The sequence below is a fragment of the Notechis scutatus genome, chromosome 14 (assembly GCF_049901735.1).
Source record: "Notechis scutatus isolate UNSWTSFEM ecotype Mainland chromosome 14, rNotScu1.2, whole genome shotgun sequence".
Taxonomy (NCBI): Eukaryota; Metazoa; Chordata; class Lepidosauria; order Squamata; family Elapidae; genus Notechis; species Notechis scutatus.
Window position 1 is genome coordinate 8,646,770 of NC_142022.1, and position 26,678 is coordinate 8,673,447.

The 26,678-nt window shown below is 45.6% G+C and overlaps 1 protein-coding gene across 6 annotated transcripts in view; it reads right to left on the minus strand.

The window, feature by feature from the left end:
- Positions 1-26,388, minus strand: part of EFNA4 (ephrin A4) — a 44,133-nt gene extending 17,745 nt beyond the window's left edge. Inside the window, exons 1-6 of one of the 6 annotated variants that reach the window (XM_087943776.1) lie at positions 26,179-26,385; positions 18,276-18,574; positions 15,965-16,036; positions 15,575-15,634; positions 14,857-15,228; positions 2,609-2,739 (exon numbers count right to left, since the gene is read on the minus strand). In XM_087943776.1, the coding sequence (XP_087799902.1) occupies positions 15,137-15,228; positions 15,575-15,634; positions 15,965-16,036; positions 18,276-18,574; positions 26,179-26,294 (639 nt within the window). In that variant the 5' untranslated portion in view covers positions 26,295-26,385 and the 3' untranslated portion in view covers positions 2,609-2,739; positions 14,857-15,136. Of the gene's footprint in view, positions 1-2,608; positions 2,740-11,603; positions 12,204-14,856; positions 15,229-15,574; positions 15,635-15,964; positions 16,037-18,275; positions 18,575-26,178 lie in introns of those variants that run through there. The other 5 variants (XM_087943779.1, XM_087943777.1, XM_087943774.1 and 2 more) reach the window with 5 other exon arrangements.
- Positions 26,389-26,678: the final 290 nt, after the last annotated feature.

Genomic DNA, 26,678 nt, shown 5'->3' on the forward strand with positions numbered 1-26,678 from the left:
CACCCCCGCCATGAATCTTGGGGTAAACAAGGCAGGAAAATAAAGCGGAGAAAAAGGCACATTTGGGAAGGAAGCCGTTGCAAACCTCACAGAGACTCCACGGGGCGGTCAGAGCAAATGAAGAAGATAAATGACATTGTTAGGAGCATAATGGAGAGCCGGATGCATTCATCGACTTAAACTGGCCCAAAAGAGGATCTTCGTTACCGTCCGTGCCCGGCTGTCAAAGGTAAGCCCTTGCCTGCTGGCTCTTGACCACTTAGTAGAGCCTCCAGTGCTAAAGGCAGTCTACCACGGCGGAACGGAAAGCCAGCCGGCTACAAGAGCGGAGGTTTCTCTTCTGTTTAAGAGGGCGCCCAGATCAGGATAATAAAGAGCTGGAAGGGACCCGAGAGATCTTCCAGTCTGACCCCCTGCTCAGAATACAGAATAAGAGAGTTGGAAGGGCCCCCCTGGAGGTCTTCCGGTCTGACCCTGGCTTCCTGCTTGTGGCTGGGAAGGTCACCAACGGTGACCCCCCCGTGAGATGCTGCCACCACCATAAATAAATGCCGGTTGCCAAGCGGCCAAATTCTGACACATGGATAAAACTACGACGGTCGTAAGCACGAGGACCGGTCTCAAAGCAACTTTTCCCCCACACCGGTGCCATTCTCATTTCGAACGTTCGCTTTAAGAAATGCTAAGTCAAAAGCCAGACCTTTTCTTCCAGCTAAGACATTTTTTGCAGCTCCGGAGAAGAACCTCCCCCCTTCAGGGGCAGTCTACCTCGAAGCCCTATTTGCTGAAGGTGCATAGAGAAACCTCCCTTTCCAGGAGCAGTCTACCCCAAACCCACCTGCCGAAGATGAGCAGCAAAGATCCAATTTGCTTCACCTTTCCCGCCCCCCCTCCAAGAAATTCGACCAACCACGCTCAAAATTACAATGGGGGGGTCTTCCTCCCCAATGTAGCTACAACCAGGTGGAATTCTGGGGGGGGGGGGTTTCACCTTGCACCACCAATAGGCACCTGATCCCAGGGACCGGGCACTCATCGTCCATTTGCACACTCACACACACACACACACACACACACACCCAACTGTCCATCTTCCCAGCTCATTTACACATGCTGGGTCTGGGGTCTCTTGGGGGGTGGCATTAAATGGCATTGCCCCCCACCCCTCCACAGCAGGCCTGGGCAGGAAAGTAATTTACCTTTCATAGATTCAATTTGGGGGCAGCTACAGGCTGGCTGGGTGGAAGAGCTGCCCGCCTCCCCTTATTTGGGGAGGGGGGGGGAGAGAGAGAACAATTCGATTTGCTGGGGCCCTGCCGCCAATTAGCTTTTATTGAGGCCATTTCTCATCTAAAGAGATGCGGGGAGGGGGGCAGTAAATTGCACCCAAATTGTCCTTCCTTCCAAGACCTCAGACCTTGCAAGGGGAAGCAGGGGGTGGGGGGGAGAGAAACAGGCAGGAAACCAACAGGGCTTGGCTTCAGGCTGGGAATCAGTCAGGTGGGGGCTTTGGTGAGGTTAGCAGTCTTGTAAAGCTATTGGGTTTTGGCCCATAATTGAGGAAAGGGGAGGGGGCTTGAAAAAAAAAGAGAGAGTCCCAGCCTTACATCGAATTAAATCTGTTTTCTGATCTGTTGGATTATCTTGCGTCAAATTAATCTTTTTTTCCGTGGTTAGATTTCTTGCATCAAATTAAGGCTTGCTGATCTGTTGCGTTGTTTTGCATCAAATTAATCTGCTTTCTGACCTGTTAGATTTCTTGCATCAAATTAAATCTGTTTTCTGATCTGTTGGATTATCTTGCTTCAAATTAATCCACTTTCTGACCTGTTAAGATTTCTTGCATCAAATTAATCTTTTTTCTGATCTGTTGGATTATTTTGCATCAAACTAATCTGTTTTCTGACCTGTTACATTTCTTGCTTCAAATTAATCCACTTTCTGACCTGTTAAGATTTCTTGCATCAAATTAATCTTTTTTTCTGATCTGTTGGATTATTTTGCATCAAACTAATCTGTTTTCTGACCTGTTACATTTCTTGCTTCAAATTAATCCACTTTCTGACCTGTTAAGATTTCTTGCATCAAATTAATCTTTTTTTCTGACTTGTTGGATTATTTTGCATCAAACTAATCTGTTTTCTGACCTGTTACATTTCTTGCTTCAAATTAATCCACTTTCTGACCTGTTAAGATTTCTTGCATCAAATTAATCTGTTTTCTGATCTGTTGGATTATTTTGCATCAAACTAATCTGCTTTCTGACCTGTTACATTTCTTGCTTCAAATTAATCCACTTTCTGACCTGTTAAGATTTCTTGCATCAAGTTAATCTTTTTTTCTGATCTGTTGGATTATTTTGCATCAAACTAATCTGTTTTCTGACCTGTTACATTTCTTGCTTCAAATTAATCCACTTTCTGACCTGTTAAGATTTCTTGCATCAAATTAATCTTTTTTTCTGACTTGTTGGATTATTTTGCATCAAACTAATCTGTTTTCTGACCTGTTACATTTCTTGCTTCAAATTAATCCACTTTCTGACCTGTTAAGATTTCTTGCATCAAATTAATCTTTTTTTTCTGACCTGTTGGATTATTTTGCAACAAACTAATCTGTTTTCTGACCTGTTACATTTCTTGCTTCAACTTAATCCACTTTCTGACCTGATGTGGGCCAAAGCCTGGGAAATGTATAGCAGGTAAGCGGCACCCGATTGGCTCTCCTCGGTCAGATGACCTGGAAGGAACCAGAACACCTTTATCGGCATTCCCATTGGCATTGCCTGGAGCGCCCTCTAGGGGTGATGACGGGGGCGAATGGGTAGAAAGGAAAGGGGGAAAAGGGAGGAAAGAGAAGAAACTTTTAACAGTTTGGGGGCTTCAGGTTGTCAAATAGCAAATTCAACTCAACAATTTCACACATCTTTCCCTCTATCACCTCTCACCTATCTGTCATCTACCAATCATCTATCTACCTGTGTATCTACCTACCCTATCCTATCTATTCATCACTCTCCTCTCTACCATCTTCTCTCATTCCCATTTATCTATCCATCTTCTCTATCATTCTCTCCTCTTATCACCTTCTCTATCAAATCTATTTTATCATATATCCATCCATCCATCACATCCATCTATCTATCTATCTATCTATCTATCTATCTATCTATCTATCTATCTATCTATCTATCTATCTATCTATCTATCTATCTATCTCTATCTATCTATCTATCTATCTATCTATCTATCTATCTATCTATCATCTATCTATCTCTATCATCTATCTATCTCTATCTATCTATCTATCTATCTATCTATCTATCTATCTATCTATCTATCTATCTATCATCTATCTATCATCTATCTATCTCTCTATCTATCTATCTATCTATCTATCTATCTATCTATCTATCTATCTATCTATCTATCTATCTATCTTATCCCTTCTTTATCTATCTACCCATCTCTCCACCCACCCACCCACCTACCTACCGGTATCTCTATCCATCCATCTGTCTACATCTGTCTATCTTATTCCTTCTTTCTCTATCTATCTACCCATCTCTCCATCCAACCATCCATCTCTCTCCCCTACTTACCTACCTGTATCTATCCATCCATCCATCTACATCTGTCTATCTAGCTATCTTATCACTTCTTTCTCTATCAACCCATCTCTCTCCATCCATCCCTCATTTCTATCTCTCTCTACCTCTCTCTCTCTCTTATCTATCTATCTATCTATCTATCTATCTATCTATCTATCTATCTATCTATCTATCTATATCTATCTATATCTATCTATATCCATATTTATATCTATATCTATCTGTCTCTCTCTGTCTCTATCTATCTATCTATCTATCTATCGGTATCTATCTATATCTATATCCATATTTATATCTATATCTATCTATCTGTCTCTCTCTCTCTGTCTCTCTCTCTGTCTCTCTCCTATCTATCTATCTATCTATCTATCTATCTATCATCTATCTATATCCATATTTATATCTCTATCTATCTATCTATCTATCTATCTATCCATCTATTTATCATCTATCTATCTATCTATCTATCTGTATCTATCTATATCCATATTTATATCTATATCTATCTATCTGTCTCTCTATCTCTATCTCTATCTCTATCTCTATCTATCTATCTACCTACCTACCTACCTACCTACCTACCTACCTACCTACCTGCTGGTCTCTACCTATCCATGCATCCATCCATTTACATCTATCTATCTATCCACCTTTCTTTCTCTCTCTCTCTCTCTCTCTCCATCCATCTTTCTCTCTTCTCTCTCTGATAATGCAATCAAACTGGTTCTCCTTAGGGACTTCCCACCTTGATCTCCTGTGGGCCTCCCCTCCATTCTCTAACCAGGTCCGATGGTGCTGAGCCAAACCAAAGAGGGCCTATTTGCAGAGACAGAGAGATTGTAAAACGGCTGAAGGGCTGTCAGTTATCAGATCCGGGGGTGGGGTGGGGGGCGCGAGGGATCCCCCATCAGTTGGTGAGCCAGCCGGGGAATTCTGGGAGTTGAAGTCTCCAGGTCTTAAAAATGGCTGAGGTTGAGAACCCCAAGATTTAGGGCTACATCCTAGTTCCGCAGTCAAGATGGAAGTTGGGAACGGAGCGAGGTAGCTGCAGCTAAAGCCCCCTCCCACGAAGCCCCCTCCCACGGCTGGGTAGCTATCAAAGGAAAGTGAGCTGCATTCGTACATCAAGGGCCGTGAAATCAACACGTTGTGCCAAGCTCTCGCTGACACAGCCGTTTATCGGCTCACCCTCCTGAGCCCCGAAGCCTCGATTAAACCTCCAGGTGTATCTGATCAGGGTGGCTAGCAGGGTTTCCTTAAAAAGGGAAAGGAAAAAAAAAAACCACCCAAATTTTGTGCTCAAATCAACCCAGATTCTACACACCACACTCTTGTCCAGATAACCCCAAAGATAATAAATCACATTAAAAAAAAAAAAACTAAATTATTTTCACCTCTTTAACCAGGCCCTTCATGCTCAAATCCACCCAGAAGCCACACGCAGGGCGATAACCCAAAACGCAATAAATTGGTTTTAAACTAAATTATTTGCACCTATTTAACCAGGCCTTCATGCTCAAATTCCACCCAGGTTCTACGCTCCACCGGCCAAAAACAAAACAACAAAAAAAAACCAGATAACAAAGAAAGCACAATAAATCCATTGGAAACTCAATTATTTTTTTCCTTATTTAACACGTGCAATCTTGTGTAAGGGGGTAGAAAAACGTGGTGGGAGATTTTAAAAGAGGGGAAAAAAGCTAGAAGCTCAGACAAAGGTCGGAGGGGAAAAAAAAAAAACCAACAACCTCCAGCTTTTTAAAAACACAACACTAGAGAATCCAGACTTAGAAAATCCAAATTGGGGGGCTCAAAGTAATTTAGCTCCCTTAAATATTTTTGCCTGCCGCATTTGCAACATTCCAAATACTACAGCAACCCAGCAGCGTTCAGGCTGGTAAATAAATAGAAGGCCGCAGCCATTTGCGATGCTTTTCCAAAGTACCGTTTTTGGGGGCGTCGTGCCCCCAAAAAATATGTTGAAACCTTCCAGAAAAGGGGCCCAGCTAGACGACCTCAAGGATCCCTTTGACCCGTGAGAACGGACTGCCTCGAGAAGTTGTGGGTGCTCCATCACTGGAGATTGTTTTTTTTTAACACGGTGTAGGTAGGGTTTCCTGCTAGAACAGGGGGTTGGACTAGACGACCTTTGGGTGCCCCTTCCAAAGTTGAAAAAAAAGACCTAGCACCAGCGCCCCCTCCCTTTCAGAAGTTGTGGGTGCTCCATCACTGGAGGGTTTTTTTTTTTTAAATAAACGGTGTAGGTAGGGTCCCTGCTAGAACAGGGGGTTGGACTAGAGCGACCTTTGGGTGCCCCTTCCAAAGTTGGAAAAAAAGACCTAGCACCAGGCGCCCCTCCCTTTCAGAAGTTGTGGGTGCTCCATCACTGGAGGTTTTTTTGTTTTTTAAATAAACGGTGTAGGTAGGGTCCCCTGCTAGAACAGGGGTTGGACTAGCGACCTTTGGGTGCCCCTTCCAAAGTTGGAAAAAAAAAGACCTAGCACCAGGCGCCCCCTCCCTTTCAGAAGTTGTGGGTGCTCCATCACTGGAGGGTTTTTTTTTGTTTTTTTTAAATAAACGGTGTAGGTAGGGTCCCCTGCTAGAACAGGGGGGTTGGACTAGACGACCTTTGGGTGCCCCTTCCAAAGTCGAAAAAGAGACCTTCCTTCAGAAGTGGTGGGTGCTCCATCACTGGAGGTTTAAAAAAACAAGAGAGAGAGAGAGAGAGAGAGACCGGACAGCCATTTGTTCCCCAAAACGGTGTAGGGTCTCTTGCTTGAGCAGAGGGTTGGACTAGATGACCTCCAAGGCCCCTCCCCGAGGATGTTCTATGCTCCATGCTTCTATGTTCTATGCAGTCTCTCTTCCTACCGCCCCCTAGAGACTGTAGGCCCCCTTTCCATGCACGCCACGCCACCTTTTCTCAAGCCAAGACCCAAATTCTGGCATCCCGGATGGAAATTGCGACACACGGGACAACTTTGGCGACAGGCGCAGGTGTCGTGTTTTGCTCTCCCCCACCCCACCCCTCCGCGCGCCGTTTGCACACAGACCCCCCCACACACACACACCCATCTGCAATGCGGTTTATTTTTCTTGCATCGCAAAGGCTCGGTGGAGGCGCAGCCCAGACACAAATGCCACCTGCGTGGTTTACAGCCGTCCCCAATTTGTGTCGTAGTAGGGAGGGATTGTCGCAATTGCTCTTTTTATGTGTGTGTATGTGTGTGTGTGTGCACATGTGGGTCTAGGAAGGGCTATTAAGTGTCCGGCAACAATTGCGTGCAAGAAAGGGAGGGGTATTCGGCGCCAAGGGCGGATCCTGGCATTATCACCCCATTGCGGTGTGTGGTGGGTTTTTGTTTTTTTTAAACTTCTTCCCCTCCTTTGTGTCGGAGTTGTCGTCCCTCGCCTTTCCCTCCCATCTTACAACACACCGGGTCCCATCGACAACGACGCAAACGACAATTTTAAAACACCGGGGGAAGAATTTTAAGGGGGGAAGGACATGGGCATCGTTGCAAAATCTTGGGGTGTTGTTGTGTGTGTGTGTGGTTTTTTTTTTGCAGGATTCAAACAGGAGGAACTGCACACTCAATTGTCAAAAGGCAACAATTTGCACACACACAAAGGAGAGGTCTGGGGTTTGCCTGGTTTAATTCCTTGGTTTGATTCCCTTGTGTGCAAAATGCAAACAAACGATCGATCGAGCCCTGGTTAGACAACCCCCCCACCCCCCAAATAGTCTGGCTCTGGACGGCCACCATGAGGACTAGTAACTTGACCTTTCTCAAACTTTTGCAAAGCAAAGCAAGGCCCGAAATGAATCAATTCTCTACAACTAGGAAAAGGGCCAACCAGAAACCAGCTTCCTGATAGGTTGGACTCAGCAGGTTAAAAAAAAAGGTGGTTTTTTTGTTTCTTAACTTAGCCTCAAAAGACGACGCCTAGCTAGTCCCCGACTTACGACCGCAAGGGAGACCCGGATTTCTGCCGCTAAGCGAGGCGAGTGAAGCAAGTCGTGCACAAATGTTGTGATTTTTCTTTTCTTTTCCTTTTTTGGGGCCACCGTTCTTAAACAAATCCTTGCCGTTGTTAAGCGAACCCCATTGGGAAGGTCGTAACTGGGGATCACATGAGCCCGGGATGCTGCTAGGGTCATAAATACACAGCAGTTGCCAAGCAACCAAATTTCAATCCGGTGACTTGGTTGTAAGTGTGAGGACTGATGGTAAGTCACGTTTTTTTTTTTCCCCCCAGAGCCATTGTAACTTTGGAAAGGTCACTAAACGGGGTCTACCCTACTGCTGCACACTGTCCTGTGTCATGAGCTCAAAATTCAAACACTTGGCCAGGGACTCAAACTTACAACGGTTGCAGTGTATCGGGGAGGGGGGGTCACGTCACCCCTTTTGCGACTTTCCCAAGCTGTCAATGAGACTCATTTAATGACGGACTGATTCACTCAACAACAGCAATGAGATTTGCTTAAGAACCGTGCCCCCACCCCCCTCCCCGCAAAATTTGCACACGACTCACTTAAGGACTGCCTGGCCTAGCAACAGAAATCCTGCTCTCCGTTTTGGTCGTAAGCCGAGGACTAGCTATGCTTCTGACTTCTGACAAGCCGAATTCGCTGAACAACCGCACGACTAACTTAACGATGCGTGGATTCACTTAACAATGTTGGCACGAACGGACATAAAATGGGAGGCAAGAGGCACTTAATGTCCCACTTAGCGACGGAAATTGCAGCTTTTTAAGTCAGCTGTTATTCTACGTCACGGATAGCAAAATCTTTCTTTCCATGGTTTTCTGCCCTTGGTTTTTTCTTTCTCTCCCCTCCCAGGAAAAATAGGGGTGACTCTCTAGCTGCACCCCACGTTCCACCACAAGACCCCTCCTCAAAGAGGGAATCCGGCATCCGGCTGTTTTTGCCACCGCGCTGGCCTCTCCGCCGGACCCGTCTCGCGTGCGAATCCGCGCTAATTGCCGGCAGCCGATCTGTAATTAAAACTTCCAGGCTGACATTTTCCCCACATCTCAATATCAAACACAGCAATTAATCCCAGCCGCCTAGAAGGTCGCGGAGCCAGAGAGAGAGAGAGAGAGGGAGGGAGAGAGAAAAAGAGAGTGAGAGAGACAGGGAAAGAAAGAGTGAGACTGAGAGAGAGAGAGAGAAAGAGAGAGAGAGAGAAAAAAGAGAAAGAATGAGCGACTGAAAGAGAGAGAGAGGGAGGGAGACAGACAGAGAAAAAAGAAAGAGTGAGAGAGACTGAGAGACAGAGAGAGAAAAAGAGAGTGAGAGACCGAAAAGAGAGAGACACAGAGAGAGAGAGAGAGAGAGAGAAAGAGTGAGAGAGACTGAGACAAACAGACAGAAATAGAGACAGAGAGACACAGACAGAGAGAAAAAGAAAGAGAAAGAAAGAGAAAAAGAGAGGGAGGGAGGGAGGGAGAGAGAAAAAGAGAGACAGGGAAAGAGAGAAAAAGAGTGAGAGACTGAGAGAGAGAGAAAGAGACAGAGAGAAAAAAGAGAGAGAGGATGAGCGACTGAGAGAAGAAAAAGAGAAAGAGAGAGGGAGGGAGACAGACAGAGAAAAAAGGAAGAGTGAGAGAGACTGAGAGACAGAGAGAGAAAAAGAGAGTGAGAGACCGAAAGAGAGACACAGAGAGAGAGAGACAGAGAAAAAAAGAGTGAGAGAGACTGAGACAGACAGAAATAGAGACAGAGAGACACAGACAGAGAAAAAGAAAGAGTGAGAAAAGAGAGAGAAAAAGAGGAGGGAGGGAGGGAGGGAGGGAGGGAGGGAGAAAAAGAGAATGAAAGAGACAGAGAGAGAGAGAGAAAGAGTGAGAGAGACTGAGACAAACAGACAGAGAGACACAGACAGAGAGAAAAGAAAGAGAGAGAAAGAGAGAGAAAAAGAAAGAGAGAGGGAGAGAGAGAGAAAAAGAGAGTGAAAGAGAGAGAGAGAGAGAGAAAAAAGAGAGAGAGAGACAGAAGAAAAAAGAAAGAGACAGAGAGAGGAGGAAACAAGGCTGGGGAAAAGAGAGTAGGGGGCCTCTGGCTGGGTGGGTGGGGAGGGAGAAGCATCAAACCGTGTTTGCATAAACCATTGTTTGTCTGATTCCCGAGCTTGGTCCTTTTGCAAGCTGCAGCGCGAAGGCACCTGTTTGAAAAACTGAAACAGCCGTACGGTGGGCGAAGTAGCCCCCCCTCCCCCCCCCAGTCTCCAATTTTGCTATTTTTGCAAAACTCCCCAGATGGAGAAAAAGAGATTTCCACTAAAGGGGGAAAAAATGGGTTGGAATCTCACATTTTGAGAAGCACGGGGGTGGGGGGAAAATGGCTTTCCTTGGATCGACTGGGATCTCCCCGAGGCAAAGAGGAAAGAGATGGCAACGATCCTTGGTTAGGGAAGGAGACAAACCCTGATAATGCCACCCAACAGACCAGCATGGGTGTGTTTGGGGGGGGGAGGGGCTCAACCTGGCAAGCCTGCAACTTTTTTGTGGGTGGGTGGGTGGGAGGGGAATGTTTTCCCTCTGGACTGGAAAAGCGGAGACGTCGCAATACGGGCAGTCCTCGAGTTATGGCCGCAATGGAGTCCCAAATGTGCGTTGCTAAGGGAGACGCTGGTTAAGGGGTCCCATTTGAGGACTTTGCTGGTTGTTAAGTTAGTCCCGGGCTTGTGAAGTGAATCTGACTTGGCTTGACGCCAAAGGGGATTGCGGGACCATCGTAAAGATGAGCCAGTTGCCAAGCGTCTCCATTTTAAACCACCATTGACTGTGGGGATGTTGCAATGGTCGTTAAGTGTGAAAAGGGGTCCTAAAGTCACTTTTTCCAGTGCTGTTATAACTTTGAACGAACTGTTGTAAGTCGAGGACTGCCTGTATTCCAGTATCTGAGGGACTGCCACAGCTCTCAACACTAGTCTCTTGTAATCCTTTTCGCTTCGTTCTCACCGCCACCATCTACAGAATATTTTTCTGCCACAGCTCTCAACACTACTCTCTTGTAATCCTCTTCGCTTCATTCTCACTATCACCATCTACTCAATATTTTTCTGCCACAGCCATCAACCATATTCTCTTGTACTCAGCTTCGTTCTCACCGCCATCATCGACCCAATATTTTCTGCCACAGTTATCAACCATACTCTTTTGTAATCCTCTTCGCATCATTTTCACCATCATCGACCCAATATTTTCCTGCCACAGCTATCAACACTAGTCTCTTGTATTCCTCTTCGCTTCATTCTATCACCATTGACCCAATATTTTCTGCCACAGCTATCAACACTACTCTCTTGTAATCCTCTTCGCTTCGTTCTCACCCCCAACATTGACCCAATATTTTCCTGCCACAGCTCTCAACCATACTCTCTTGTAATCCTCTTCGCTTCGTTCTCACCTCCACCATCTACAGAGTATTTTCCTGCCACAGTTATCAACCATACTCTCTTGTATTCCTCTTCGCTTCATTCTCACCATCATCGACCCAATATTTTCCTGCCACAGCCATCAACACTAGTCTCTTGTAATCCTATTAAGCCGTTCTCACCATCATCGACCCAATATTTTCCTGCCACAGCCACCAACACTTACTCTCTTGTAATCCTATTCGCTTCGTTCTCACCATCATCGACCCAATATTTTCCTGCCACAGCCATCAACACTACTCTCTTGTAATCCTATTCGCTTCGTTCTCACCATCATCGACCCAATATTTTCCTACCACAGCTATCAACACTAGTCTCTTGTAATCCTTTTCGCTTCGTTCTCACCTCCATCATCTACAGAGTATTTTCCTGCCACAGTTATCAACCATACTCTCTTGTAATCCTCTTCGCTTCGTTCTCACTCCCACCATCGACCCAATATTTTTTCCTGCCTCCCCTGCCCTCCTCCCTACACATTTCCTAAATTTTTTTTTCCTTTCAAGCCACGGGGTGGAGAGCCAGGAGTGAAAACGAGGACCCCCTCCTCATTTCTAAAACAGATTTATTGTTTGGCTCAGTCACCCGATGATCCCGGATTCAGCGGGAGGGACCACCAAAATTTAAAAACACAGTTAATTAAACAAAAAACAAAAAACAAAAAACAAGAGCAGCGCACCAGCTACGGGAAGTTGCTTTCTTCATGGAAGATAAAAAAAAACACCACGGAGCCGTCCGTCAGTTTGTTCTCATCGAGAACGGAAAGTCCAGGGAGGCTGACACGGACCAGAGGGCTGGGGTTTTTTTGGGGGGAGGGGGCAATGTTCACCCCAAAGAGGACATTTTGGGGGCGGGGTATACAAAGCCAACCTCCTCTATTTAAGCAGCAGGGTTTTAAAGTCATCGGAGATTGCCAGCGGAGTCGCTGGGGGAACGGAGAAACTCTTCTCTTTGGTGTAGGATCCCGGAGAGATCGTCTTCGGCTAAAATCCGGAAGAGACTCCAATCTGGATGTTTTCTTGTCGGGGGTGGGGGAAGCCAGCTTGGTGGGATGGAAGTTGCGGGGGGTGGGGTGTCTCCATCCAGTCCCAGAGGCCGAGAAAAAAAAAAGCACAGCTTTGACATCCGGTGGGAACGAGACACAACGCCTGGAGGAAAGATCGGAGAAAGAGGGATTGTTAAAGAGAGCACAGGGCAGCGCGATTTCCGGATGCAGAAATTTGACCGGGGCTGAGATCAGGGGAGACATAACAGTCATCAAAAGACCTCTTCTCATTTTTTGGGGAGAGCCCAAACTTGGGGTTTCAAAAGATAACACAAAGACGATTCAGCCGTTACTGTCCCGGGTCACTTTTTCCCGCGGGGGATTTAAGCGATCCACAACCTTCTCGGGTGCGAGGTTTGCACTCCGCGCTCCAATATTTTGCAACGAAGAGCAAATTTCCGGTCCAAACCAGCCTGCATTTCATTCCTGCCTTCATTCCACACCCCCCCCCCAATATTAATTCCCTCCCATTTGTGTGTGTGGGGGTTCATGTTTACACGTTCGCTGCCTCCCTCCGTTAACGGATTGTATGTCCAGACAACTTTTTCGCAAAAGAGGCCTGTTTTGGCACTTTTCTTAGCCAACACTTTTTTGGGGAGGGGGGGAGGCAGACAGAACCCCAACTTCCAGGGCAGTATACGTGCAACTAGTCCTCGACTTACAACACTTCACTTAGTGACTGTTGCAACTTATAACAGTGCTGAAAAAAGTAACTTAGGAACAGTTTTCACACTTAAACCATCACATCTGCATGCTCATGGGTTCAAAATTCAAACGCTCAGCAACTGATTCATATTTATGACGGTTGCAGTGTCGTGTGTGTGTGTGTGTGTGTGTGTGTGTGTGTGAGGTTTTGGTGTGTTTCTCGGTTAACAACTGCCGTGATTTTCACTTAACGAATGTGGTAAGAGGTCGTGAAATGGAGCACAGCTCCCTCAACGAACGCCTCACTTAGCGATGGAAATGTTGGGCAGGATCGCGGTCGTAAGTCCAGGACTGCCCGTATCAAGATAACAGATAATCAAAGTTGGAAGGGACCTTGTAGGTCATCTAGTCCAGCCCGCCCTCCCCGCCCAAGTGGGAGACCCTACACCATTTCGTATCAGAAAACACGAAGCAGGCTGGGGTTATTCTGGAGGCGCTCAATTGCGGTCGTAAGTCCAGGACAGCTTGTGTACAACTCACCCACCAATCTATTTTCTCCACCCCCGGGCTTGCAAAAAGCAAAGTTGCAGGGCCAAATCCGGCCAAGAAATAAATATTTGTCCAGCAATAATAATAATTAATAATAATAATATAAGAAGTGTTCAACTAGTGATTTGTGATACGAAACCCAGCATTAGTTATTTCGTTTGCTGTGTACACTGTTGTTTCTTGTGTATAATAATAATAATAATAATAAGTGTTCAACTAGTGATTTGTGATACGAAACCCAGCATTAGTTATCTCGTTTGCTGTGTACACTGTTGTTTTTTGTAAATAGCAATAACAATAATAAAAATAATAATAAAAATATGAATTTACGTTTGCATTTAAATAAAAACCCAGGCGAGACGAAAGAAAGGCCGGCTGGCAAGGAAGGCAAATGCATTTTCTTCGCGTTCTTCATATGTATAGAATATTTTCGCCCCGATTCGCCTGGCTATCGTTCTCAAAAGGCCGCCAGTCTCTTCTCTATTTTCCCCCTCCCCTCGCTGCCTTTCGTTATTGACTTCTGACATTTTCATGGCTCCCTGATTTGATTTCGACAGATTATCCAATTTGTTTTTGTAATTTTCTGCTTTCTTCCTTGCCACTCGGCTGGGCCTTGGCCCCTTTGTTTTCAAAGTGAGCCTTTTTAGGTCCGAGTTCCAAAAGGTTAGGAGGAAACCCGGCCAGGCCAGCGTACGTTACAGGAAAGTGTTCGCTTAGTGGCCACGGGTTCAGCGATGGTGCCAGGTTACGGACGGTGCTGAAACTGCCAATCAGGAGATCGTCATCAGGGTTGGGAGGGACCTTGGAGGTCTTCTAGTCTAACCCCCCCCTTCTCTAGCAGGACACTCTATAACATTTCAGACAAATGGTTGTCCAGGCTCTTCTTAAAACCTCCAGGGACGGAGAAGGTAGGTAGGTAGGAAGGAGGAGGGAGGGAGGGAGGGGAAGAATCTAGGAAGGAAGGAAGGAAGGAAGGAAGGAAGGAAGGAAGGAAGGAAGGAAGGAAGGAAGGAAGGAAGGAAGGAAGGAAGGAAGGAAGGAAGAAGGAGAGAGAGGAACCTAGGGAGGAAGGGAGGGAGGGAGGGAGGAAGGAAGGAGGAGGAACCTAGGAAGGAAGGAAGGAAGGAAGGAAGGAAGGAAGGAAGGAAGGAAGGAAGGAAGGAAGAACCTAGGAAGGAAGGAAGGAAGGAAGGAAGGAAGGAAGGAAGGAAGGAAGGAAGGAGGGAGGAACCTAGGAAGAAAGGAAGGAAGGAAGGAAGGAAGGAAGGAAAGGAAGGAAGGAAGGAAGGAAGGAAGGACAGAATAACAGAGTTGGAAGGGACCTCAGAGGTCTTCTAGTCCAACCCCTTGCACTTCATTCTCACTGCCACCATCAGCCCAATATTTTCCCGTCTCCTCCTTGCTAGGGAACAGAGACTCTCCAAAGGTTTCATTGGGGCCTCGGCAAGAAACAAACGCCCACCTGTTAGGGAAGCTGGTCCCGCCTCCACCTCGGGGGGTTGGACTAAATGACCTCCAAGGACCCCTCTCATTCATCCATGCCCTTTTCTCCCAAGACTTACGCTCTCCTCGAAGATCCTCCGGCGTGGGAATGGGAGCGGAGAGGATCATCTGGGCTTAAGGAGGTCTTCCTTCGGGATTTGGGACCGCTATCTGTCCATCCGTCCCCAAAGCACCTTTGTGGTCAATTGAAGGGGAAATTGAGGAGGGGGGGTCTTCGGCAAAATCTAAAGTGCCAAGCGATCGGTCAGCCTCTTCGCAGCGGGGATAAACAGTGCGGGGTCAGCGCTCCCTAACCGGCCCGAGTCTTGGGGGGAGGCACGCGATCCAAATCCCCTCCAGTCAGAGCCAGAAAAAGGGCACCACCAGGAGAGCCAGGCAGGTGACACTAAGCCGGATCGGGTCAGGGCTGTGTGCACGAGCGACAACTGCTTCTAGGTGGGGGAGAAGAGAGAAGGAGAAAGGGAGAGTGAATGCAGAGATAGGAACACCCACCCACCCCAAAAATTGAGGATTGAATTTCAGGTCGTCCTTGATTTACGACGGTCCGTTTTTGTGACCGTTGGAAGGGTGTTTTTTTTTTCATGCTGACTGGTGTTGCAGCCGTGGGAAAGCTCTTCGTAGGCTTAATTGAACTTCTGGGCGTTCAGCCAAGAGCATTTAACACCTGGTCAAAGTGGCAAGCTAGATAAACAACCCACCCAACGCTTGCAAGGGAGAGCCATGGAGAAAATCAGATCACGTAGCCACTATCTATTAATTCCTAAATAATAAACTCACTCTCTGGACCGCCTCTCCCTCGGGGCTGAGATTTGGGCCCCTCCGTTGCGGGGTCTGCAGCTAGAAAGGAAACAGGAAGAAGGCAGTGATCGCCCCGTGGTCTCCTTTCCCCCATGCAAGAAAGTCTCAAGAAAAGGGACACCAACCCTCCCCGCAGAGCGAACAAACTTGAGAAAATGGATCTAAGCCGATTCGAATCCTCCCCCACGTCTAGCCATCTCGTCCAAGGCAATAAGACCACAACCCCCATCATCCCCAGACGGCCAGAGCATTTAGGGAAGCGGCAGAGGTGGTCTTCAACTTCAGGACGTTTCCTTTCAACGACCGTTCTGCCGGTTTGATTTCACAAATGGTGGACGCCTGCAAATTGGGGGGACAGGCCAAACTTACTGGTGGTGGCTTTGCAACAGACCAAAATGCGTAGCTTCAAACACTGGCCAGGACTCTCCGGTGAAGGGATAGCTGCCGGAACCAAAACAAGCCAAGAATGGTGGTTAGAAGATCAAACGGCCAAGTTTTAACCAAGCAAAATCAACCCGGTGCATTTGTTTGTATCGTTTTCACTCTTTTTTTTTTTGGTCCTAAATAAATTGTTGCACATCCAAGACCCCCCTATGCAAACGATTGTCCAATATAATGTCCAAGTTTGCACCCTTTTTTCAATCGATAAGATTAATCCGCCCGACTGTAGTTATTTATGTGGCCACCAAACATATTCCAGACAAGCTGATTCCTAAAAAAAGGCCATATTAATTTTTGTAAATGTTTTTGCTGACCGTAAGGATAATAGGACAGGTGATAAACAGGGATATCTATATATCTATATTCTATATATCTATTATATTATATTATTTATATATATAAAAGCAAAATACCACTCATGCATCATCACAAAACCGTCAAGCCTACAAACTTGAAATTTGGCACGTATGTTCCTTTTGGCTTCTAGGGGCTCACTAAGAAAGGGTTTTTCCAAATGACCCTCAGACCCTTAGAATATTTCCTATATTATTATTTATTATTATTATTATTATTATTATTATTATTATTATTATTATTATTATTATTATTATTATTATTATTATTATTATTATTATTATTATTATTATTATTATTTTATTAATTATTATTATTTTTTATTATTATTATTATTATTATTATTATTATTATTATTATTATTATTATTATTAGGCTCTGATGCTAAGGAGTTCTGCTCCCCCTCCCCCACCTGGAAAGAAATCTCTTCCAAATGCAAAACACAAGCAGAGGAGAGGAGTTCCAGTTTCAAAGCACCAAGCAGCTTCAGTACAGAGCAGTTGAGCTAAGCCACGCCCAGGCTCCTTGCTGTCTCCTTCTTTTTCACACAGCAAATACTGATTCAGTTTCCAAACAGCCCTCAACTCTCTCACACACTGACAGGACGCTAGCCAGATGAATACCGATGGGTGCTGGCAGGCAGAGGCTGAATTTCCCACCCACCCCTTATTTTCCTCCTCAAAAACTAAGCCCGACCACATAAGTTTCATAACGAAGCACATGGGTATCCAGCTTATATATATATATATATATGCATTGCTTACAAAAATGCCCCCATGCCAACTTTGAATGCGTCTCGTGGCATTTGGAGGGCATCGAAAATGCAGGTTGCAGCGAGGACAATTTTTACGTCCCCTTCCTCGTTTTGTGAATTTCCACGCAGGCGGAGGGTTCTCGTAACAGGCGTGTTTATTTCAATAAACCCATCCAAAAAGGCATGGAGATTCAGGCCAGGCCGACACTGGGCTTCAGAACCGTGACGTTCTCGGCGTGTATCTGTTTTTATTATTATTATTTTATATTTTTAATCGAGCACGGCAAATCAGGAAGACAGGAGCAACGTTTTCATCAGAAGCGCAAAGACGGAATACGATGCATTCCAAATCGGGCAGGGTTTGCCACTGGAGAAACAGAAAACCCGGGCTGAAGACAGATTAAAAACTAAGCTAGCATCCAAGCGGTGTGCTTTAGGGATCCAATCCTGATTTCTGAACCCAACCTACCCTGCAGGGTTGTTGTTGCCGGGCTAAAAGGGATAGCAGATTTATCCTTTATATGTCACCTGGAGTTCAGGACAGCTGTCAAGACTCCAGGGAAGAATAAAAGAAATGTTCTGTAATTGCATTAATCCTGCTAACTTTAAACCGTAATTTAACTTGGTTTAATTCTCCTCTCCTCCCTTCCTTGGGGGTTGGGCTAGACGACCTCCAAGGTCCCTTCCAGCTCAGAAATTCTGTTATTTTGCTATTCTTTTTTTCTCTCCTCTCCTCCCTCCCTTCCTTAGGGTTGGACTAGACGACCTCCAAGATCCCTTCCAGCTCTAATATTCTGTTATTTTGCTATTCTTTTTCCTTTCCTTTCCTTTCCTTTCCTTTCCTTTCCTTTTCCTTCCTTCCTTTCCTTTCCTCTCCTCTCCTCCCCTCCCTCCTTTCCTTGGGGTTGGACTAGACAACCTTGAAGGAAGGAGGGAAGGAAAGAAAGAGGAAGGAAGGAAGGGGTTTAACTCTTTAATTCCATTAAATTTTTAATAATTTTAATTTTTAATTCCAGCTCTGATATTCTGTCATTTTGCTATTCTTTTTTCTCTCCTCTCCTTTTAACCCATATTTTACAAGTTTATTCATAAACTTCGGTATTAAATAAATTGAAAACTCTTTTAACTTACATATGTAGTAATATTCCCGGCCGCTCTGGAATTCGATGCCCAGTGAGAATGGGGTAAACCTCTGGATTTTCTCAGAGAATCGGACGGCCCCGTAGGCGGCATACGGACGGTTGCACTCCCACCGTTTGAAGGCTCCCGGCGTTTCGTAGCAACCTTGGTATCCTTCGGCGTTGACCATAAGCAACGTGAAGGACTCCGGCTTTCCAAGGACCAACTCCCGTTGATAATGGGGACAGTAAATATCCAAGTAGTCGTTGATGGACACCTGAATAGTGTATCCTCCGTCCGAATTGAAGAACCTGGAAGTGGAAATGAGAAACAGCTTCGAATAAGGTCCGCTGGACTGATAAAAAGAAATCCAGATTTCTCTTGTAAGAAGAACGGAGCAGCCAAAGGCATTTATTTGGAAACGGAGAAGAATAAAGGAGAATAGAAAATAAACCAGGATAGATATATAAATCAGATGATAACTGATATATGTAGGGTGAGAATAATGAGATGTAATGAGGAGAGTTGTATAATGTTGAGCTGTTTGATGTACCTTAACTCCAGGTTTAGAGAAATAATATCAATGTGAATGGTGAAGGGAGGTGGCACATTTTATGCCGAAATGACACACGGCTTGAGAAAAAAGTGAAAATGTTTGTAGTTTTGAAACTGAAAAATACAAAACTTATTTAAAAATAAATACTCATACAGGGAAGCAACGGATAGACTCTTCTTACTACTTAACCACCCTATCTATCAACTTATCTTCTCTCGAAACGAGAGCAAGCACTCAAACTGGGAAGCAACAGGTAGACTCCTCAATTTATCTACTCTTGCCTCTAAATGACAGAGCAGTGATTCATACAGGGAGTCACTTAACAACTGTCTGGCTTAGCGACGGAAACTTTGGAAGGTCGCACATCAAGGACTTACTTGGCTAAATTGGTCAGATTAGCCTGGGGAAAATAATAATAATAGTAATAGTAATAGTAATAATAATAATAATAATAACAACAACAACAACAACAACAACACATGACTTCCCAGCCTAGCATTTTTGGCGTGGCCCAGGAATTGTCATGCCGGCTTTGAAGAAAGGATGCACAAACACAGTTGTGCAAGAAACACAATTCAGCAGAAGCTGGCCCGTCAGGGTGGAGTTGTCATTAAAAAGAGACGGAGGCCGCCGCTAAAGTAATTAGAAACGCCACTGACTGACCCGGTTTTGATGTTGTGAAGACGAAAAGATTTTAAGCATCTCTTCTGGATGCCCAGCGAGAATTTCGGATCCGTTTTTAATGCGACTTTTAATACAGATCGTCCTCGGATTGCAACGGTGTTCCGTTCAGTGGCGTTCCAAATTTACAACGGCACTGGGGAAAAAAGGGGGACCTGGGATTGTTTTTCTCAGGCTTACGACCTTTGTGGCATCCTGACTCGCATTTACGATGGTTGCCTTGTCCCAGGAGTTTAGCTCCCCGTTTTGTGACCTTTCTGGCTGTAGTCGTTAAGCGAATCATTGCAGAGGTTTAAGGTGAGCCACCCGGTCGTTAAGTGAGTCTTTGCTCGTCGGAAGGTCGCAAAAGGGGATTGTGTGGCCCCCGGGGACGTGGCAGCAACTTTCGTGAGGGTCGGTGGTCGATTTTGATCGCGTCATTAAGTGTTTCTTTCTTTCCTCTCTCTTTCCTTCCTTCCTTCCCTTTCTCTTTTCCTTCCAGCCTTTCTTCCTTCTCCCCTCCCTCTTTCCCTCTCCTTTTCCCTTCTTCCTTTCTTCCTTCCTTCCTCTTTCTTTCTTTCCTTGCTTCCTCCTCCCTCCCTTTCTCTTTCTTTCCTTCCTTCCTTTCCTTCCTTCCTCTTTCTTTCCTTCCTCCTTTCTTCCTTTCCTTCCTTCCTCTTTCTCCTTCCTTCCCTTTCTCTTTTCCTTCCAGCCTTTCTTCCTTCTCCCCTCCCTTACCCTCTCCTTTTCCCTTCCTTCCTTCCTCTTTCTTTCCTTCCTTCCTCCTCCCTCCCTTCCTTTCTCTTTCTTTCCTTCCTTCCTCCTCCCTTCCTTTTTCTTTCCTTCCTTCCTCCTTCCTCCTTCCTTCCTTCCTTCCTTCCTTCCTTCCTTCCAAAAAAGGTTTCTAACATCTTCCCCACGTTTAAAACCACCCCTGTCGTCACAAGACCTCAGTGAGTCAACCCGCAAGCAGCCCAAGCTGAGATTAAACACCGACTCAATGGACGGGATTTTGCAACCGCGAAGCGAAGTCCACAACGCCAGCAAAGAAAGGAGATCGCTTTCCAACGGAGGAGGAGGAAGACGTGAGAACCGATCTGGCATCGGGGATGTTTTGCCTCTGAGACACACTTTCGACCTCTCCCCTTCCCGATTTGAGAAATCCGGGGCCCGTCATCTATCCCCAAATATCAAATTCGGGGCCGGTGTTAAAAGGAGAGGCGCAATCCGAAATACGTCGTGTTTTCAAAGCCACAACATGTGCAATCTTGCAAAGGCAGCTTAAATTTCAAAAGCCACTGTAAATATAAATGGAGAGACTGTGGATTTGATTCTCTAGAGAGAAAGAAGAAAACAAAACAAAACAGGATTTTCACAGGTAAATGCAACCAGGAAGCCCCTCCTGAAGTGTATGTTAGCTACCTTAAACCACAGTTGACAGGTTTAAAATTTCCCAAATTTTCTCTTTCGGTTTACCCCAAATTGCTTATCGGAAAATATTATCCAACTTTTGAGGATCAGGACATCTGCAAGTCCCTTTCTTCAGCGACGTCGTAACCTCGAATCGGTGCCGGTCGTAACTCAAGAAACATCTGTATTATCAAAAACAGTATCATTGAACTCTCCTGGTCTCATTTTGATCCATTTTGGTTTCATCCCATCTTAAAGAGGATTAAATATTTTAATCCTCCATCTGTCTTTAAGTCAATTTGGAGGGGTTGTGTCATCAGTTGTGATGGGGGGGTGTCTGTGTGATATTATTTTGGGAGGGGTTGTGTCATCACCAGTTGTGATAGGTGTTTGTGGGACGTTAACGAACGTAAAACCACTTTTCCCCAATTGGGGTTAATTTGGGAAAGATACGCCATATTTGCTGTGGTTAAAACTCACATTTCTGGAGCCAGACTGGCCAAACAGCACCCCAAAATCTGGAATCCAAATGGACAGTGTCAAATATTGGTCCCCCCCCAAAAAAAAACTTAGATGCACCCCATAAATTTCCTTTGGCAACTGACATTTTTAAGAGGGTGAAAAGTTTTTGGGTGGCAGAGCTAACTTTTCAAGGCTGGAAAGTTGATTTCTGATGCTCCCTTGTATATCCAGAGTAGGAAGGATTATGGTTTGCACACACACCCTCCATTCTCTCTCTCTCTCTCTCTCTCTCTCTCTCTCTCTCTCTCTCTCTCACACACACACACACACACACACACAAACCCACTCTGCAAAACGTCTAGCAAATGTCACTCTTACAACTTCTGAAACTAGATCCCAACCTTCACAGCAAATAAGCAGACTTGAAAAGTGGGATATCTCTTGACTACGCTTTTTGGGTAGAAAAACCATGTGTAAATTTATGGCCTTTTTCTGATGCATCCCCCAAAAGGAATTTTGGGGTGCAAGAATATTTCTTAGGATACAGCTTTTTTGGTGGGAGGGAAGGATCAGAATTATAAATGGGGCTTGTAAACTTTACAAGTGCAATATGGACTGCCACGTAGACGTACAATTGCAAATATTTTCTGGAGATTATTGTATTTCCAAGCGATGGAGATTCGAAACCATGGCCAGGCTTTTTTAAAAAAATATATATCTGGGGAAAACAATTGTAATTAAAGTTGGGATCGTGGCACTGTAGAAATGGAAGGAATGAATAAAATTGCTGTTTGGCCACAGGCATTAAAACTGAAAAAGTGTGTTTTACTGGTTATTGTTTTCTGGAGAGGAAAAACAACATTGTCACCAAAAATATCTTTTTTTTTGCATCGGATAACAATGTAGTTTAACTTTGCATTCCGTTGTTTAGAATGGTGTTTCTATTTTAATGTTTGCATCCCATGGCATGCTTTTATTTTAATGTTTCTCTTCTGTGGTTTGGAACTATGTTTCTATTTTAATGTTTGCATTCCCTTGCATGCTTTTAATGTTCCTATTCTATCATTTTGAACCATGATTCTGGTTTCACGTTTGCATCCACCCTCCCGTAGGCTTTTATTCGAACATTTTAAGGTTTGCATTCGATTTGCACGCTGCTTTGAGCCACGAATCAATGCGCCTAAATTTAAAAAAACAACAAGCACACATATTTGCACGCTTTTGCAAAAATAAACATCCCTTCCCTGCACCTAGAAATCTAGTCTCTCAGGGAGAGAAAGCCTCCCCTCTCCTCTTGCAAACTCAACATATATACAGTTTCAAAAACCAAATCCATCAAAGAAGTTGGTTTTGCAAGGAAAAGACGAGAGCGGAAGCCACCTCTCCCTAAGAGACTAGATTTCTTGGTGCAGGGAAAGGACCGACATTGTGCAACGGGAAGCAAATTGTTTGGGGAGTTGTTTCTTTTTTACCTGTCAACCCCTCCCTAGAGAGGTAGCGGGAGTGGCTGGCTAGCTCTTCCCGCAGTCCTTCTGGTGTGGGTTTAAGCAGGCCTCAAATTTGCTGCCAACTAACTTCTCCCACGCTGAGAGCAGCAAAAACAAGCTGGAATGTCTCTCTCTCCCAGGAACACAACTGTCTCTCTCGACACACAAACACACACCTCCCTCCACCAACCACCCAGGTGGTTCTTTTCTGAAGTTGCTTTTAAAGAAGGGGATAAGAAAAAAAAATTAGAATTCTATAGCCCAGGATCAAATTCCCACCCAGAAGACTGATAATCCTACCCTGTTTCCCTGAAAATAAGACCCAACTGGAGAATTAAGTCCTAGCACGATTTTGCAGCATGCTCGTAATATAGGCCCTACCCTAAAAATAAACCCCAGTTAAGGTTGTCAGCCAGACAGATGCATTTAGACCTGTCTTTCCCTGAAACTAAGCCCTAACCAGAAATTAAGCCCTAATGCATCTTTTGGAGCAAACATTAATATAAAACTCCGTCTTATTTTGGGGGGAAACACGGTAGACTTACAACAGTTCATTTAGTGACCGACGTTACAACTGCTCTTAAAAAAAGTGACCCACAACTGTTTTCACACAACATCCCCATGCATCTGTGCTCCAAATTCAGACGCTGGGCAACCGACTCGTATTTACGACGCAGTTTCTTCTTTTGTGACCTTCTGGAAAGTCAGCGGAGAAGCCCGATTTGCTTAAGAACCATGGGACTCATTTAGCCGCCATGGTGGCGATTCGCTTAAGAACCGCGGCAAGAGGCAGGTCGTAGAACGGGGCAAAACGCACTTAAGAAATGTCTTGCTTAGCAACCTATATCCTGGGTTTAATTGTGGTGGTAAGTCCAGGACTACTTTGTGGTAAAACAGCTGGGCCTTTTGCTCCAGATGTTGGGTGTTCTGTTCAGCCTCGGGTGACCCCAAAAATCCTTGATGCTTTATATATTACAGGAGTCTCTCTCCCCTCCCTTAGTTTCAAAGGTTTTGCTGAGGCCAGGAGGAAAAAATGTATGTTTCCCCTCCAAAAACACGCCTCTCTGCAATTCCCTTTACAGATTATAAATGGCAGAGAAAGAATTGTGGAAAAAAACAAAAACAGAGTCCTGGTGAATTTTATTTTTCTCCACCTGTGCTAAGTTTTAAGCTTTTTTTTTTTTTTTTTGCCTTGCAAGTAAACCTGGGTTTGTTCAGAATTATTATTATTATTATTTAATTACTTAAGCCCAGGGAAAAAAAAAAAAAAGCTAGTTAAATGCAACATCTGTAGCCAGCTTCAGGAGTTAATCCTGGTTTGTTTGAAGAAATGCAACTTACTGGCTTCAAAGGTGTCTGCCAAGGAAAAGATGCCAAACATGCCAGAAAAAAACAAAAAGGGGAAAAGAAACGGGTATCCAAAGGAAGGAGAAATAATCAGAAGGAAAGAAGAAGAAGGAAAGAAGAAGAAAAGAACCAGCCAACTGATTAATAAGAAGAAACAGGAGACAACCCTGGAAATAATCACCAGAAAAACAAGAAGGGGGGAAAAAAACGGGTATCCAAAGGAAGGAGAAATAATAAGAATAAAAGAAGAATGAAAGAAGAATGAAATAAGAATAAAAGAAGAATAAAAAAAGAACCAGCCAACTGATTAATAAGAAGAAACAGGAGACAACCCTGGAAATAATCACCATTAAAATAAGATGGGAAAAGACACAGGTATCCAAAGGAAGGAGAAATAATAAGAATGAAAGAAGAATGAAATAAGAATAAAAGAAGAATAAAAAAAGAACCAGCCAACTGGTTAATAAGAAGAAACAGGAGACAACCATCATTGTGATACAGCCAGCCTTAACTATTAGGGGAGAAAAAATGCATATTTTGGAAAGAGAAGTGAGGGGGGGGATGTATGCAAACAACAACCTGTTTACCAGCCCCCTCCCCAAAATTATAAAGCTGAATCTCAGCCCCCCCCCCACCCGCTCCAAACCACCCCCGGCTCAGCCCATTGCTCAATTAAAAGTGGCAGAGGTGGGGGGGGGGGGCGTTTCCCCCCTTCTTCCCCATGGTGGAGCAGAAGCAAGGGAGGAGGGGGCTCCGTTTTTAGCCCCTTCCCCAATAAAAGGGGGGAGAGCCAAGGGAAAAGCGAATGGAGGAAATGGAGGAAAGAAAAGGGGGGAGGCCGCGGGCACCTGGGCGGCCTTGAAACAAAGAAGATGCTGAGCGCGCAACATGGAGACGGGCACAGCCGAAGCCCCCCGCCCAGATCTCCTCCCCGCGACCCCCGCCCGCCGTTTTAACTCCTTCCTTCCCGCCAGAAAAGTTTTGAGAAAACTTCTGTTTAAAGGAGAGACGCGGATGGGGAAAGGGGGGGCAAAAGAGATAGAAGGGGGAGGGTCCCAATTTTGGGGGAGGGAAGGGAGAGGGGGCGCTTTCTTCCTGCCCGTCCGCCTGGGTTTTTGGGGGGTGGAGGCCTTTCTGGGGTGCAAGCGCTTGCAAAAGTCGGAGGAGAATGGGGGGGTTCAGTTCCCCCCTCCCGGGAAAGAAAGGAAGGAAGGATTAGAGGGAAGAAGGAAGGAAGGAGGGAGGAAAGAAGGAATGAATGAATGAAAGAAAGAAAGAGATGGAGGGAGAGAGGAAGGAAGGAAGGAAGGAAGGAAGGAGAGAGAGAGAGGAAGAGAGGAAGGAAGAGAAAGAGAAAGAAGGAAGGAAGGAAGGAAGGAAGGAAAGGGAAGGAAAGGAGGGAGAGAAGGAAGGAAGGAGGGAGGGAGGAAAGAAGAAATGAAAGAAAGAAAGAGAGAGAGAGAGAGAGAAAGGGAGGGAGAGAGGGAGGAAGGAAGGGAGGAAGGAAGGGAGGAAGGAGAGAGAGAGGAAGAGAGGAAGGAAGAGAAAGAAAAAGAAGGAAGGAAAGGAAAGGAAAGGAAAGGAAAGGAAAGGAGGAAGAGAAGGAAGGAAGGAGGGAGGGAGGAAAGAAGGAATGCAAGAAAGAAAGAAAAGGGGAAGGAAGGATTAGGGGGAGAAGGAAGGCAGGGAAGAAAAAGAAAAAGAATGAATGAAAGAAAAGGAAGGGGAGCAAAGGAAGGATTAGGGGGAGAAGGGAGGAAGGAAAGAAGGAAGGAATGAAAGAAAGAAAGAAAAGAAAGGGGAAAGAAGGGAGGATTAGAGGCAGAAGGAAGGAAAGAAGGAAAGGAAAAGAAAGAAAAGGAAGGGGAGCGAAGGAAGAAGGGAGGGGCTGCGTTTGACCACTCCAGAGCCCGGGAAGTGGAGGATGGGCGAAGGAACCCTGGCGGCGCCCCCCTCCCCATTTCCTCCCCCTCCCCTCCGGTTCTGGCTCTACCTGGGGTTGCTGGCGTTCCAGTAGACGCTGTGCCGGAGGCCTCGCACCTGCCGGGCCAGGAGGGCGCCCCAAAAGACCAGGAGCCCCCAAGGCAGCAGCGCCTCCATGGGGCGCATCGCTCCGTCGGGAGGGGAAAAGGGGGGCGCAGCGTCGGCGGCGGCCCGGAGGAGTCGCGGCGGGAGGGGAGGGGAAAGCCCGGCCCCGCCTCCTCCGCCCCCCCCTCCACACTCACTCGCAACTTTTCCGCCAATCAGGAGCCGCGCTGGAGCCCCAAAAAAAGAAAAACAAAACTTTGAGCCAAACTTCCAAGCGAGGGGGGGGGGGGAGGAGGAGGAGAAGGGGCCCAACCTTCCCGCCTGCCTCTACTCCTCGTCTACTTACCGGAATAGAGCTGGGACTGCGGAGGTCATGTAGTCCAACCCCCTTGCTCAAAAAAAGACAGAATGACAGAGCTGGGTCTTTGGAGGTCATCTAATCCAACCCCCTTGCTCAAAAAAGAC